The following is a 16880-nucleotide window of genomic DNA, read 5'->3' on the forward strand; positions in this document are numbered from 1 at the left end:
GTAAGATAATTTGTTACGGTGTTTAAAAATGTGCTAGGACAGGTTATGACTGTGATTTCGTTGGAAAGGCCATTCCAGTCTGTTGCTGCACGAAAAAAGAATGAAGACGAAAAAGTGACAGTGCGTGTACGTGGGCGCGCGACTTGCTGCGGGTGACCGGTGCGGCTGGATATGCGTGCCGGGGGGAGAATGTATGGTGCTTTGCCAAGTGAGCTGTAAAAGAACTTGTGAAAAAGACAAAGACTAGCAATGCGGCGGTGAGATGCAAGCAATGATAAGCCAGATTCTGTTTTTAGTGCCGATATACAGATGTTGTAGGAGTACTTTTAATGAATAAATCTTGCAGCTCGATTTTGAAGGGATTCCAGTTGATTGATGAGATATACTTGACGAGAGTTCCAAATGGGGGATGCATATTCTAATTTCGCCCTGACGAGAGACTGATAGGCTAGTAATTTTACATGTTGGGGGGCGTGGCGCAAGTGGCGTTCTAAAAACCCGAGTGTTTTGTTAGCAGATGAAATGATGTTCATAATGTGCGTTTCCCAGGTTAAATCACTACAAAGGGTTACTCCGAGATATTTGTAGGAAGGAACTATTTCAAGGTTGACGTCAGCAATTGGGTACGAGAAAACAAGTGGATTTCTGCGGCGGTGGAAGGAGACAGTCTTACATTTGTTAGGGTTTAGTTCCATTAGCCAAAGGTTACACCATTCCTGTACACTTCGCAGGTCGTTTTGAAGGGACGTGTTATCGGAAACGCTGTTAATTTTACGATAAATTACACAATCGTCTGCAAAAATACGGATGTTAGAAGATACATGCATTGGTAGGTCATTAATGTAAATTAGACATAGTAGTGGACCAAGGACTGACCCTTGGGGTACGCCTGAGGTTACAGGGGTAGAGTTAGATGCATGATTGTTGACAAAGACTGATTGTGAACGGTTACTTAAGAATTCTTTAATCCATGCTAAGATATTGGTATTCAAATGTAATGTGGCAAGTTTTAGTAGTAGACTCTCATGAGGAACTTTGTCAAAGGTTTGGCGAAATCTAGGAAGATGGCGTCAGTCTGGAAGTTAGAGTCAAGGTTTACATGCAGGTCGTGAACGAACCTAACACATCTTACAAGCTGCGTTAGGCAGAAAAAACCTTTCCTGAAGCCATGCTGCGCAGGATGAAAAAAATGGTTGGCATCAAGGAAGTCCATGATATGTGTGTAGATGATATGTTCAAGGATTTTGCATGGTACTCTGGTTAATGAGATGGGGTGATAATTTAATGGGGAGTGTTTGTTGCCCGATTTGTGAACTGGAACGACCTTTCCGTACTTCCAATCTGGAGGCAGCATGCTTGTTGAAACTGACTGTGAAATTATAAGACAGAGATATGCTGCACAAATATGTTTAGTGTTTTTTAGAAGTTTAGACGTAATGTCGTCCACACCAGCTGCCGAAGAAAGTTTGATATTGTCTATGAGGGATGCAATGCCGGATGGAAAAAATGTAATAGGTGGCATGGTACATTGAAAGTTCGCATGAGGAATAGAAAATTACATTTCAATTTCTTGTGTAAATACTGACGCAAAGGTTGTGTCAAACAAGTGAGCGCACTCAGCGTCGGTTAGGGAATCACCTGATTCATTTGATAAGGTAATAGTTCGCATGTCGTGTGGGCTTAAGACTAGCCAGAATTTTCGGGGGTCGTTCTTAAGCATGTTCGGCACATCAGAATAAAAGAATGAGCGTTTGGCATGAAGTATGGCTTCCAGATAGGCAGTTTCAGCGGCTTTGTATTTTTTCCATGCGTCACGGGTGTTACGGGAATTAGCTGCTCGGGAGAGAGGTTTTTTCTTGTTTTCTAATCGCTTCAGTGCTTTATTGAACCAGGGTTGTGCTGAATTGGAATGAATGCTATTCTGGGGAATGTATTTTCCAACTAAATTGTTTAGTTTCTCTTTGAAAATTTGCCAATTTTTACCCATGGTATGACAAGGAAAGGCACTTGCAAAACTGGGGTAAAATTGCGTTAGTTCTTCATTAATTGCTTCATAATTGCTCTTTTCATACAAGCGAATAGTCTTTTTAACAGTCGGGGTGAAAACGGGTTTAATTACGAAGTCGACATGAATGACTTTATGGTCACTGATTTCAGGAAGATACGCGATGGATGACACACTCTCAGGATTACTTGTTAAGACAAGGTCTAGAATATTTTGGCAGTTATCGGTGACACGGGTTGGTTCTGTGAGCACTTGAGATAAGTTAAAGTTGAGGCATACCTCAAGGAACTCGTTCGATTCCCTTGATGTAGCCGTTGGTGCAGGCCGGCTTGACCAATCGATATTAGGAAAATTAAAGTCTCGAAATAGAATTACACGCATGTTGGGGTGTTTGGTGGTTATTTAACTTAAGTCTTTCACTTAAGACTTTCACAATTCAGTTTGAAAGAGAAGTCTGGGGTACTATGAGGGGGCCTGTAGCAAGCGCCAAGTAAAATGGAACAGCGTGCGGCATGGCATTTAAGCGATATGATTTCAAGATCGGACATAGTGTTAACAGATGCACATGATATATTATGCTATATTTTGATCGTTTCGGAAGGGTTGAAAATTTCATAGGTCAGCGAGCACTTCGCTGTCCGTTACGTCTCCTACAAGCCATGTTTCCGTTAATATTAGAAGGTTACTGCAAGACGACGAAACCAGATTAGAAATAATGTCACGTTTTGGGATGAAGCTCCGTATGCTAGTGAAAATAGCGGAAAGGAACAAGTTTGATCGCGGGGCGGGCCGAGGGTGGGAAGGCACATGTTGATGACTGGGCAATTGCTACGATATTTCCTTAACAGATTCTGTGGAAGGCTCAAACACGTATCGTTTGGTACCTATATGTAATGTTTTGAAGTGGAGAGAGTAGGACGTGGATTTCGATTTAGCGAAAGCAATAAGGATTTTACGAGCAATTCTGATGGGTTGAGGGAAATCTCCGACGCTGAAATTGCTTCCCTTAAATTTAGGGCCATTAGAAAGTAGAGACTCTTTAGTTTTGAACTGATTAAATTTTACGATAAGTGGCCGAGCACGGCCTTCTGTATGGCGTCCAAGGCGATGCGCACGGTCAATATGGTTGGCATCAATGACAAAGTTCAAGTGTTCATTGCAGTGGCGGATGACGATTTTTTCAGATTCTGCAAATGTTTCTTTCGGGTTAGGATCGGAGATGTTATACAATATTAGATTACTACGGCGTGACCTGTTTTCGTTATCATCCATCTGTGCAGCAAGGCGTGCGACCTGACCTGCCATTTGGGTGGTATCTATTCTTATGGTATCGAGGTCAGTTCGTAGTGTTGAAATGGCTTTGTAATGCCTTTCTAAGTCAGTCATGCGTTCACTTAAATCCGATAGGGTTATGTCTGTTGTTAGTAGCTTGCTTTTTAGGTCTAGTACTTCGGTAATAAGTTGTGACTGGCCAGAAGCAAGCTTTCCTAATTCAGACATTACGCCTTCAGTAGACGTAGACGTAACTTATCGCCTTCCTGTGCACAGATATTAGCCGGACGTTGAATATCACTTTGCTTGATAGCTAGCAACACAATGTCGTCCACTTAATACAAACCTGGAAGCTGCTGCTCTACTACTGTACCCGCCTGGTTGTATGATAGATGACACTGGATATTACTCCCTTCTAGCCCCCTTTCCATTCTCATCATGCACATCATAAACAGCGAAAACAGCAGCAGGCTAGCGCGGAGGCTAGCGTCATCTGGTGGGGGCAAGGAGCGCAGCGGCTCGCCTAATCCACTGTCACTGGTCGGCCTATTCGGCAAGCGGACAGCCACGCCGCAGCCACGGTTACGAAACCCAGCGAGGTTCGCACGGAAAAGCTTCGCATGCAGAAATAGAGGCTGTGGTCAATCCTTCTTTTTCCTCACCGAAGGCGTCCTTGCCCCATCCGGTGACCCAGCAGCGGTGTCCCTCGAACGTCTCGCGCCTCTCCGGCAGGCAGGCGGCTCCGATGTGGGGCAGGTTGAGGTCGACGGGGGAGTCCAGTCGGATGAGCGCCAGGTCGTTGTTCAAGTTTCCCGGAAAAAACTCCGGATGCACCACCACCTCCGCTGCCTGCTTCTCGACGTGGGCGTAGAACTCGTCCTCGCGGTTCACGTCCCACTCCCCGAGCCGGATCTTGATGTCCTGCGGTCGGAGGCTGCCCAAGGCGATTGTGCTGATCAGCGCGTCTTAGCGTTATATGCACGAATTAAGAAAGATAACGCGGTAGCTCGCAAGGCTACTTAAGGGCAACATGAGAAAAATCAGTGAAATTTCTCTCATTATCCTTACACAGAAAAGCGCAGAAATGCACCCACGAAAGAAAGAAAAAAAAAAGAAGCGTACGACCATTGTGCAATGTATCTTTGTCGGTCAAAATTTTCTCAGATGCTTTCTAGCTGGTCGACTAAGATGACAAAACCCGCGAGGAGCAGAAGCGCTTTGTAAGAAGCTCCGTCTTCTACAAACAAACTCAAAATAAAGCCAATAAACAACAAAAACTTAGAGCGCTATAAACACACTAGACGTATAAAAAGAAACACACATCACACGCGGTCGTGTGTTTTCTCGTGTTTGTCGTGAGCGCTCGTTGAGCGCGTATGGTGTGTGCATTTTCTACGTCCTTTGTGTTTTCAGCGCTCTAAGTATTCTATTATAGTGCATTACCAACTAGATCGCCTATCCATCCTAATAAGCAAAAAAAAGTCACCGTAGTAGAAGTTAACAATATATTCATAAAACGGTACGATTGCTTTGAGCGCCTATCTTTATTGTGGAATGAAGCAATCGTCCTCGTAGTTTTTCTTGTTCGCACCTATTTCTTCACACTCAAATCTATCTTTCTGATAATGGTTAATATGAATATGATCGACAAGAACTAGAGAGTTGGTCGAGCTGGTACAGCATCCACATTCCGAACAAAATATTCTGAACAAAAACTATCCAATCCCAAAAAGACCAACAATAACACGGGCGCTGACGGTGAATGGCTTCTTGACGCTAACGTAAATATGACAAAACTGAAAAAAATATTAACAATGACCAACGTCGCATGGGCTGCGTGTCGTCCGGCAACAAAGTAAACAGAATATCCGGCCGCCAAAAGCGTTAACGTGGCAATGGATAGAAATATAAGTGTGACATCAAACTTCTGCGCGTACCTAAAAAAAAGAGAGGCAGAGTTTTTCGAGACGTGTAAAACAAATAAGCGAAGAAAGAACATGCCTCTACAGGGTTTCTAACTGCAGACCCGCAGATTGGCAGTCGATCGCTGATTGATGTGACGAAAACGTACGAACCACTTTGCCCATTGTAAGAAGAATGTTTCCCATGAGATCTCTTTGACTAGCGAAAAAGCTTGTGTTGGACGAATCACAATGTGCTTAAATCACAGATATAATTACTGAGGGGAGACGACAGCCGTCAGAATGGCGCTTTATTTAAAGGAGAGCGACTGTCAATCTATATATTTCCGATAAGGCCTGCGCAATGCAGAACTACGGGCAGCAGTGGTCGTTTCGTACAGGCGTATACTATGTTGGGCAAGCGTGAGCACGCCATCGGCTTTTCTGTATCGAATAGAGATTTCATATCTCAAAAACCATTCAGATTTTCGCAGACCTTATCAACTATATTCTTTAAGACACACGTCTCAACAGAACTAACTGTTGGCCTAGTTGGTATTTGCTGATGGACAGTGCCGTGAATTACGACACACACAAAAAGAAACAAATCTATGTTTGTTTTTTCTGTGTGTATGGGCGGCATCTTGAACTGGTTTATTTTGGGTGCAGACCGAGGAATAAATAGAGAGATACACGCATGAACAGGCTAATCACAAACTTAGGATATCCAGTGGTCGAACAATCTTGTCTCCAATTGATTAAACGTAACCGACGTATCACTATTACAGAATGTATACTAAGAGAAGGGAAACGCAGTCGAGGACGGCAGGAGACTAAGTGGAGCGAGGAAATTGGGAAATTCGCGGGTATTTGTTGGAATGGGTTGGCACGAGACAGGGCTAATTGGAGATCGCAGGGAGAGGCCTTCATCCTGCAGTGGACATAAAATAGGCTGATGATGATGATGAAGCAACGTATCACTACTACAGCTTGAGTTTCTTTTTTATATAGTAAGCTTCCATTTGTTCACGTGTTGTCTGATCCTTACTTGTAACGAGAATCTTCTCCCCATACTCTATAACGCTCGTCCACTGAACACTCCACCTCGACTCGAGGAGGTGAATATTAGCACCGCCCCTCGACAGAAGTGGGCCCTTCGCTGACACCCCACAGCGAAGAAAATACAATGTGAAATTTTCTACTGCTGGTAAAACATTCGTTGCATTGCACATGAATACAAGAAGCATAAAAAACAAGGTAGATGGCATAACTACATTTCTTGAGTCATTATCTGTTAGCTTCGATGTGTTGTTGTTCTCTAAGACAAGGATCATTAACAATGATGACCTGCCTCATCTCTCAGGGTATAATTCAAAAGATATACTTCGTGTTAATAAGAAAGGAGGCGGAGTTGAAATTTATTTTAAAGAAACATTTTTTCACGAGGTACTTGAAGATTACTGTGTTATTAATGATGATGTTGAATGCCTAGCACTGCGAACTGAAAAAACAAATACTTTAGCCATATGTAGACCACCTATGGGAAGAAAAAGTCACTTTATGCGTTTCTTGGAGAATCTACTCTCGAGTTTTTCACCGAACTATACGCTTTTAATTATGGGTGACATCATCATAGACATGATGTCCAGTGATCCGGGTGCTAGAGAAATGGTGATGTTATTGTCTGCCTATGGTTGCACAAATCTCATCAACTCACCCACTGGAATAACTGTAACTACCGCTACACAGCTCGACATCTGTATCTCAAATCAAAATGACAATGATTTAAACAGCGGGAATTTTACATACGATGTAAGCCACCATTTACCAATATTTTGCGTCACCTGTTCGGCTACCGGCTCGCTCAACAAACAAATACGTTTTAAACAACGCATGGATGACGCTGCAAGAAAAACTGTCTTTGAAATTGTAGAAAAAACTGATTGGAATAATGTTTATAACGAAAAAAATGCAGATATAGCTTACCAGTTATTTTCCCAGTTATTAAAGGAAGAATATGACGAAGCTTTCCCATTAGAGCTGATAGATAACCGTAAGACGAAAAAGTACCGAAAGCGCTGGATGAATTCTGCACTTCGTAAATGAATCAAAGAGAAGAACTCGTTGTATTATACATTCGTTCAGACACGAAATCCAGGCTTATTTGTAAAATATAAAAACTACAGAAATACTCTGAATTTCGATCTAAAGAGAGCAAAAACAGAATATTTTCAGAACATCTTTGAAGAATACTAAACAATCCTATGAAGGTCTGGGAAGTTGTCAACACCCTGACCGGCAACAGCAAACAAAAATGTAATGAATTCACCATAGCTACTCCAGATCGTTCTCGCAGAAATCGCACAAACTATTGAGAAATTAAAGAACAATGTTGCAGCTGGTATCGATGGCATAGGTCTCTTATAATTAATAGTGTATCACCATTTAATATGTAATGTCCTTGTACCCATTACTAACTTGATCCTGAGTACGGGTATCTTTCCACACACTTTAACGATAGCAAGAGTGACATCCATCTATAAAACCGGTAGAAGGGATATGCCTACAAATTATCGACTGGTGTCCGTCCTACCCACTATATCAAAGGTTTTTGAAATCATCATACACAGTAGACTAATCTCATTAATAAATAAGCACTACATACTAACTAAGAGTCAGTATGACTTTCAGAAGAATAAATCAACAAAGCAAGCTTTGATGTTCGTTAAAGACAAAATAATAACGACTATAGAACAACAGAAAATAGGATCTCGACTATTCGCAGATTTGACGGTAGATGACTGCGTCATCTACCGTCTTCTTCGCTACCGCTTCTTCGCTGATCATATTGCTCTTCAACAGGACCTTCAATGTGTCACTAACTGGTGTTTGGATTGGCAAATGACCCTAAACACTAACAAATGCAATCTAATGACATTTACTCGCAAAAAGTCCTACTCTATTTTCAGTTACTCACTTGGCAATAGTATCGTCGCTCGCACATTTTCATACAAGTACCTCGGAATTATTCTAACACCTAGCCTTTCATGGTCATCCCAGATTGAGAAAATAACCGCTAAAGCAGGGCGCACTCTTGAACATCTAAAACGTAACCTTCGCAGCGCTTCTTCCCTCACTAGAAAGATAGCCTACCAAAGATTTGTGCAACCGCAGCTCGAATTCGCAGCTTCTGTATGGTCACCTCATCTGGCATGTCCAATCCATCTTCTCGAGTCGATCCAAAACCGTGTTGCACGTTTCATTGCCAGAGATAATAGCCCATTTTCGAGCGTAACTAATATCAAGTTGTCGTTGTCGCTTTCATCTTTGGAATCGCGCAGCAATATAGCATTACTTTGTTTTTTTGCACAAAATCATGCATAATGTACGCCCACCTACTTTACAACTCGTTCGCCCCTCCCGCACATCTAGACGTCTGCATAATCATCCCAGTTTCCAACGCATCTTCGGTCACACCAATGCATTTAACTGCTCAGCTTTGCCACGTGCGATTGCACTGTGGAATGGTCTTCCTGATAACATCGCTGACATTAACGACCCATCAACCTTCAGACAAGAAATCACTGCATATTTGGCTAGTACTTAGCTAAAAACAAGTATCTGTTTAGTTTTGTTACTTTTAACTTCATGGTTATGTATTTAGGTAAGCATTTGTTCTTAGGTTGTTTGCTTTACTGTATACTGAAAGCAAACTACTGTTTGTTTACCTTCCTTTCTTTTTATCTTTGTTTATTGCTTGATTCTAGTTCTGTTCATATTTATGTAACAAAAACTATGTTCGCCGCCCACACAGCACATTTCGCAGAATAGAGGCGGTTCTTCTTCGCCGATCCCAAACCGGCCAGCTTCTGTCACCAGCAAGGCTACACATCATCAACCCGCACTCATACCCGAGCCCTAAGTGCCCAGCATGCCCGGCCAGAGGTACGGCCGAACATCTTCTGTGGAGCTGCTCTGCCTTTGACACGGTCCGAGAAAGGACACTACACTCCCTGGACGGGAACCCACCTGGCACCCTACAGGAGTGGCTCGACCCGCCATCGCATATCGGGCTCAAGGACTCAGTCCAACTTTGGAGTGCTTTTTTGGACTTTTTCAGGGACAAGGAAGGGCCTGGCCGCCTCTTTGCAGAGCCGACCTCGGGACCACTCCACGTCGAGGAAGAAGAGAGCACCGGTCCCTCTCCCCTTCCCCATAGAGCACCCCTTTTCTGCCACAAGGCTTCGCCTATTAAGCGCAGAAATAAAGACGTATTAAAAAAAACTATGTTTTTGCTCCACAATTGTTATCTGTACCGCCCCCCTCACGTGATACTCCTTCTGGAGCCTGGGAGGTATATGAAAAAAAAAATATATATATACTTGGTTTGTTCTTAGACTTTAAAAAGGCTTTTGATTGCATTTATCTTGAAATATTGCTTATTAAATTGTCAAGATATAGTATAAGGGGGACGGCTTTAAAACTAGTAGGGAATTACTTAAGAGATCGTTTTCAAGTAGTCATAGTAAATCATATATTTTCTTCCAAACAAACGTTAGCACAAGGTGTACCCCAGGGATCAATTCTAGGGCCACTTTTGGCTTTAATTTATGTAAATGATTTAGTAAATATTCCTGATTCCCCTGAAATAATCAATTATGCAGATGGCGCAAACGTGTTATTCTCATCTAAAGAGCTACAAACAGTCGAAACAAATGTAAACCATTATCTGTCAGTTCTTTCATGCTGGCTAAGGGTCAATCGAGTGCAATTAAAAACAAAAAAGACGACATATATCATATTTCATGCAGTTCATAAAATGATAGTTGAGTTAGTTTGATAGTCGGCGTTCGTGTTGTCCACTTCTCTACTCTTGTGTCCTGTCTGCACGCCTCACTTCTATTTTGCATAATGAATCCTTACCAACTAGCTCAGCTTTCTGTCGTTCTTTTAAACAGAGAGTTGAAAATTACATTTGACGGATAGTCTATTAATATAGTCAAAACAAAAACATTTCTCGGTATAATATTTGAAGAATACCTATCCTGGAACGCTCATATCAATAGGCTAGCAGTAGAGCTTGCAAAATGTGTGGGGTGTTTATGCAAAGGGGCCGCTTTCGTTCCTGTGAGGCTAATGAAATCTATGTATTACGCACTGTCTTACTCCAAACTATGCTATGAAAATTTAGTATGGGGAACAACAACACGTGGTAATTACGATAAATTACTGGTATTACAAAAACGAGTACTACGCTGCTAAGAACGTTGTAAAGGGAAACCACGGGATCTCATAGCACTACCTTCATTTTTAAAATATGATATTTTAAGAGCCGACCAAATATTTTATTACAAGCTATTACAATTTCTGCATCATGAAAAATTATACATAAATAGCAACATTGACCAATAATCTTACTACTTTAGAGAACAAAAGCGACGCATGCCAATAACACGGACTAACTATGGAAAACAATCCGTGATATATCACATAACATTGCTTCTTAATAAACTGGAAAGATATTCGGACTTCGAAGTTAGTGGAAACCTGTTTAAGAAACAGCTAAAGAAAGTATTATTAAAATGCATCCACTTTTACTATATCCAACTAAGCAAAATCATATTTTTTATTTTAGGTATTTTTCTTTATGTTGTCTGCAACACATATTGTTAAGTTGATTGCAACATTGTGCCTACGAAGCTCTCGTAGATATATTGTTAGGTAGCGTACACATTTTCAAGAGGGAATTGTGAATATATAATTCTTTTGTTGCTGTTATATAAATGAAAATTGACACATGCTGCGAACACTTTTACTATGTATGTATTATGTTTATCTGTAACCGCTACAGAGTCCTCTGTTAGCTATTGCCATACCTTTAGCTTCCGTACCTTTCTTGAAGAAACAAATTCAAGAAAAATAAAAAATCTCAATCGGAGTGAAGCATCACCGAGATAATCTGAAAATAAAAGGGGAAGCGGAATGCAACAATGATGCAACGTGGAACACTTGGGGCCACAATAAATATGGGGTGCTGCGTGGAATCTGGAAAGGAGTAATGGTGCCAGCGCAAATGTTCGCAAATGCATTCTGTGCCTAGTAACTACACTGCACCTACATTGCAGTCTAGACGCAGTATAGGTGCAGTGTAGGCGCACACTGCGCCTACATAGCAGGGTAGGCGCCTACACGTAGGTGCCTACACTGCTAAATCACCTACGTGATTTTCGTAAGGAAATCATGGAAGGTTCGAATAAATTAACAAACCTTTCTCATTGCGAACAATATTGAGTTTGTCTGATTAGAACCGTAGCATAAATTGTTAGTCCTTCCAGTCATTTGTTTTCGGGTTATAGTTAGTTTGGAACACAATACCTTAAAATTTACCTTATGTGTATTTATTGAAGTCATCGTCATCTTTTTTTTATTTTTTTAAAAGAAAATAATACTTTGTATCCCGAAACACTAGCTTATTAGCGTATATTAAATGATTTGTGTGCTATGTACAGACTGCGTGCTGAATTACTGTAGTAGCTGAAGCCATTGTCAGACTCGACTGCCTTTAGCTTCAGCTTCCTTTCTGTTGTAAACAGGAGAAAATAAATCCAAATCCAAAGTGTGTGTGTGTAATGTGGTAAGTCGGTCACGCGTTAGGGGTACAGAGGCGATGGTAGTGCTTAGAGGAGTGTGTATACATCATCATCATCATCATCATCATCATCATCACCACCACCACCACCACCACCACCACCACCATAAGCCTATTTATGTCCAATGCAAGACGAAGGCCTCTCCCTGTTATCCCCCGTTTTGCGTCAAGCTATTCCAACATGCGCGTGAAAAATTCCCAATTTCACCACCGCCCCTAGTTTTCTGCCGTGCTCAACTGTGCTTTCTTTTTCTTGGCACCCATTCTGCAACTCTCATGGACCACCGGTTATTTATCCTACGCATTACATCGCCTGCCCAGCTCCATTTTTTTTTCTCTTAATGCGAACTGGAATAGGGGTTATCCCCGTTTGCTCTCTGAACCACCACCGCTCTCTTTCTATCTGTTGGCGTTACGCCTCATATATACATATATATATATATATATATATATATATATATATATATATATATATATATATATATATATATATATATATATATATATACCAGGAAAACGCGTTTCTGGATCTGGACAAATATGTGAGTGATGTAGACGCTCGTATGGAGCGATTTATTGACGTTTCGGACGGGGTCCGGCTTTCATCAGAATACAATGTATGGCGTAAATGTAGTTTATATACACGTGCATATAAACCTAATGAACATATATTTGCATAAAAAACGAAGAAATGCGCGAACAGAATGCGTGTCAATCGTTCTGAAGAAACAGCTGATACATGTCTAAACAGATGGCGTTTGCAAACGGATAATTTGAAGATACGCACAGAAAATGAAATTCGAGCTGCAATTGTCAGGTGACAGAAGAAAACGTCACCGAATAGGTGCTACGTCATCAATCAACAACAAACGAAAAAATAAAAGAAAATTGGAAGCAAAAAGGAAAAATGGTGACTTTCAAGAAAAACGGAAAAATAGTGCCGTACTAATGAAAAAGAAAAGAAACGAGGGAAGATGTGACGGGCTATGTGGACAGGCAACTCAATTTTCCTACACTTTCGTTCAAACCAACACGGCGGTATCATCAAACTGATAAGTTTGATACCGTCGCGTCTATGCATATAAGAAAGATTTAGCGGGCTTCTGCGTCACAACTTGAAGGAAATCCCGATTTGAGCAACGTGACATTTATCTTATCAAATCAGTGGGCAGGACACGTGTTTTGAGATGGGCAGGTTGGGCAGCGTGTTAGCGTGCGATTTGTGATTGCTCAAACGCAACCTAAAAGGCCCTTCTGGGGGCCAACGTATTGTTTTTGTTTTGCACAGTGTACATTCAATCACATATATTACGCTTAAGGTATTGCAGTTGAAATTGCCTTTGATTTTTAAATGAAAGCTTGAAGCCATACTAGTTACTTGCTGAGTTATCTGAGAATGCCTGGCAAACGCACCCCAGCCCCTTCTTATTCTTCTGATTATTTCAGTCTCATGATCCGGATCTGCGGTCACTACCTGTCCTAAGTAGATGTATTCCCTTACCACTTCCAGTGCATCGCTACCTATCGTAAACTGCTGTTCTCTTCCGAGACTGTTAAACATTAATTTAGTTTTCTGCAGATTAATTTTTAGACCCACCCTTCTGCTTTGCCTCTCCAGGTCAGTGAGCATGCATTGCAATTGGTCCCCTGAGTTACTAAGCAGTGCAATATCATCAGCGAATCGCAAGTTACTAGGGTATTCTCCACTAACTCTTAACCCCAATTCTTCCCACTCCAGGTCTCTGAATACCTCCTGTAAACACGCTGTGAATAGCACTGGAGAGATCGTATCTCCTAGCCTGACGCCTTTCTTTATTGGGATTTTGTTGCTTTCTTTATGGATTACTACGGTGGCTGTGGAGCCGCTATACGCCTCGTGCACCGCCTATAGAGGCGCCACTGAAAGCCACCTAGCGGACGCCTCCAACAGTACCCGCGGGAGCAGAAGCTTACGGCAACCCTTTGCAGAAAGGATGGCTGAAGTTCGTGGCTGCGATTTCTCCTTTGTTCGGGTGCCAGGCTGCTTCTTCTGCGGTGACAGCTGTAGGGAAGATGCTGACTTCTTTGCGAACGGGTATGAACACGATGTTACCGGTGTTTGGGACAGCATGGTCCACATACGTGCAAGGTGTGTCCCGCAGAGAAACACCATGAACCCCATTTACATGACGTGGAGCTCACGTTCACTAGCTGATAAATTTTGTTGAGTGATGCGATCTCTCGATGTTTTTTTTTTATTCTACCCTTGCCGCAATGCTGCTTCTCTACCTGAATAATAAGCACCTGTCGTTAGTGCAGACTTATATCAAACAAATCGGCACGGTGCAATCTCTGCATATGTCGTTGTGATTTTTCTGCCGATGAATACATGTGACACCGCCGAATAAGTGCAGTCGAAGTCGCCGCAAGAAGAATAATTGCCAATTTATTGATGGGAACGCGTACACTAGCCAACGAAGTCACCAAACACACGGGTTAATAAAAGCGCATGTTAGTGCTGTACCACCGATGCAATTCTGCTGCATATGCCGATGAACTACCGTTCCCGCTGCAGTTTGTGCAATTTGAAATTCCCCGAGGGAGCTGCTTGGAAACGTACAAAGCTAAAGACTGGCTAAAGTTCCAGTAGTTTTTTTTTTACTAGAAAGAGGTGCCACATGATATATTTAAAGGCAGAGCAGCGCCAGTCAAAGTAGATGAGCGCTGGCGGCAAGGCCCGGCTTAGTCGTCTGCAGCGTAAGTATAAAAAAGAATTCAGTTGAGTACAAAACTCACATGCAAGAAAGGACTACGTTGTGAAACAAACAAATCACTCGGCGTGTTATGTTTGCTCAGGCAGCGTCGAGGTGTGATGACTTCCCAAACGGGACGCGAACTTTTCAGCCAAAAATGGAACAAAAACACCACATGCAGCAGCTATTAGCAATTCTCGCCCTGAACTACCTATTTTCTAAACGCATTTCTAAAAACGCAAACAAAATCTAAGATGCCCTCGGTCGAAAAGAATAAAGCTGTTAAAGAGGCACTTCCTTGGTATCATTCCGATACGACAAAGCGTGATTTATACCCTTTACAAACAAGGGAGGGTGAAAACTTCGTAGCTCAAAAGAATCGACAAGAGTTATGCATGGAGCAACTAGCAACAGTTCAACACCTGCAAAGCCACGCATAAAATAGATGTAAAAACATGAAGTGCGTGACAGCTGGTGCGAGGATTTACCGCGCCAGATGAAACCAACAATTACAGTTCTTGCAAACTTCAGTAGCTTTAACATACAACGCAATGCGCTCGTGCAGTCGTGCTGCCTAGCTAGCCCAACGCGGTAAAGAAGCTGAAAACAATACAAGCGGCAAAAACATTCCGAACTTTAGGGAAATGCCTTTAAACCTCATGCTGCACTGCAGACGAACTTCGTTGCTCACGCGTCTAGCTATGATTGAGTGGGAAAAAACACCGACGAGACAAAGGAAAGGATCAGAACAAGAAATTTCCCTTCGAAGCGACAATCCATTTTTGCTACCGTTGCTCCAGCTGATGAGGCTTTGCCGGGAATGATTAGAACCGTATCGCCGCCACGTCTTCACCTGTATTTAAGCCCCCCACCATGCAACAATTCTTCTTCGACATTCCCTGAAGCTTTGGCCACCCCACACGCGCGAATGGTGTTGCCTATCTTGCTCTGAAAATGTTAATAAGACAGAGAAGCACGATCAACGACACAACAAGCTACGGCGCGCGCCAGGGTCCTCTCCCGCGTGTTCTGCGTAAGGCCGCCACCAGTAACGCGTCCGTCGGCGTGCACGGCGCGTGTAGATATCTTTCAGTATTTTTACATATGGCTCGTCTACCCCCTGATTTCGCAATGCCTCCATGACTGCTGAGGTTTCGACTCAGTCAAATGCTTTTTCGTAATCAATGAAAGCTATATATAAGGGTTGGTTACATTTGGCACATTTCTCTATCACCTGATTGATAGTGTGAACACGATCTATTGTTGAGTAGCCTTATTTTACGGAATCCTGCCTGGCCCTTTGGTTGACAGAAGTGTAAGGTTTTCCTCATTCTATTTGCCATTACCTTAGTAAATACTTTGTAGGCAACGGACACTAAGCTGATCCGTCTATAATTTTTCAGGTCTTTGGCGTCCCCTTTCTTATCGATTAGGATTATGTTAGCGTTCTTCCAATATTCCGGTACTCTCGAGGTCATTAGGCATTGAGTACACAGGGTGGCCAGTTTTGCTAGAACAATGTGCCCACCATCCTTCAACAAATCTGCTGTTAGCTGATCCTCCCCAGCTGCCTTCCCCCTGTGCATAGCTCCTAAAGCGTTCTTTACTTCATCCGGCATTAGACACACTCGCTTCATTATAAAGAGTGGTACGGAGTCACGCCTGTTGTATAAAATATATATATATATATATATATATATATATATATATATATATATATATATATATATATATATATATATATATATATATATATATATATATATATATATATATATATATATATATAGGGTGTTTCCGCGACCACTTTTCAGACTTTCTAAAGGTTGCCTGTGGTAGATAGCACAATTATAGTTCATGAGCTCCTGTACTCGAAGAGGTGGACATTACTTCAACAAAAAAATTGAAAAGCATAATGAACTAATTAACAAAAATTCACTCATAAAGTTTTCTAACTTTTCAAAGAAATGCAATGGCGTTCCAGTTACTTTCTTAAAGAAACGTTGATTTAGGCACTCAAGCAAGGTGGGCATTCAAGCGAGGTGGGCTCAACGGCTGTGCCTCTAGCATGTCCACTAACCCGCTGCTGTTCGCCATGCAGGTGTTCACCGAGGCATCATCCTGACGCTTCTTCGTGTTGCGGCCGTCCCCGTTCCTTCGTGCATGCCTGTTGCGTGCGCATCATGGCCCCACGCAAACGATGACGCGGCGGCGATTACAACGCACTTTCGTGCATCTATAATCAACGCAACTATACAATCTGTATTGCCCTCGCTGTTCCTGGACCTCGGCCGAGCCTATCAAGCGCCATCGTCATCGAC

At 42.2% G+C, this 16880-nt stretch overlaps 1 protein-coding gene across 2 annotated transcripts in view; it reads right to left on the reverse strand.

The window, feature by feature from the left end:
* The window catches only part of LOC139048622 (uncharacterized), a 171205-nt gene that overhangs the window by 17372 nt on the left and 136953 nt on the right, over positions 1–16880 (reverse strand). For both annotated transcript variants that reach the window (XM_070523072.1, XM_070523071.1), the window contains exon 7: positions 3940–4211. In XM_070523072.1, coding sequence (XP_070379173.1) covers positions 3940–4211 — 272 coding nt within the window. The remainder of the gene's footprint in view (positions 1–3939; positions 4212–16880) is intronic.

The sequence above is a fragment of the Dermacentor albipictus genome, chromosome 8, assembly GCF_038994185.2.
Source record: "Dermacentor albipictus isolate Rhodes 1998 colony chromosome 8, USDA_Dalb.pri_finalv2, whole genome shotgun sequence".
Classification (NCBI taxonomy): Eukaryota; Metazoa; Arthropoda; class Arachnida; order Ixodida; family Ixodidae; genus Dermacentor; species Dermacentor albipictus.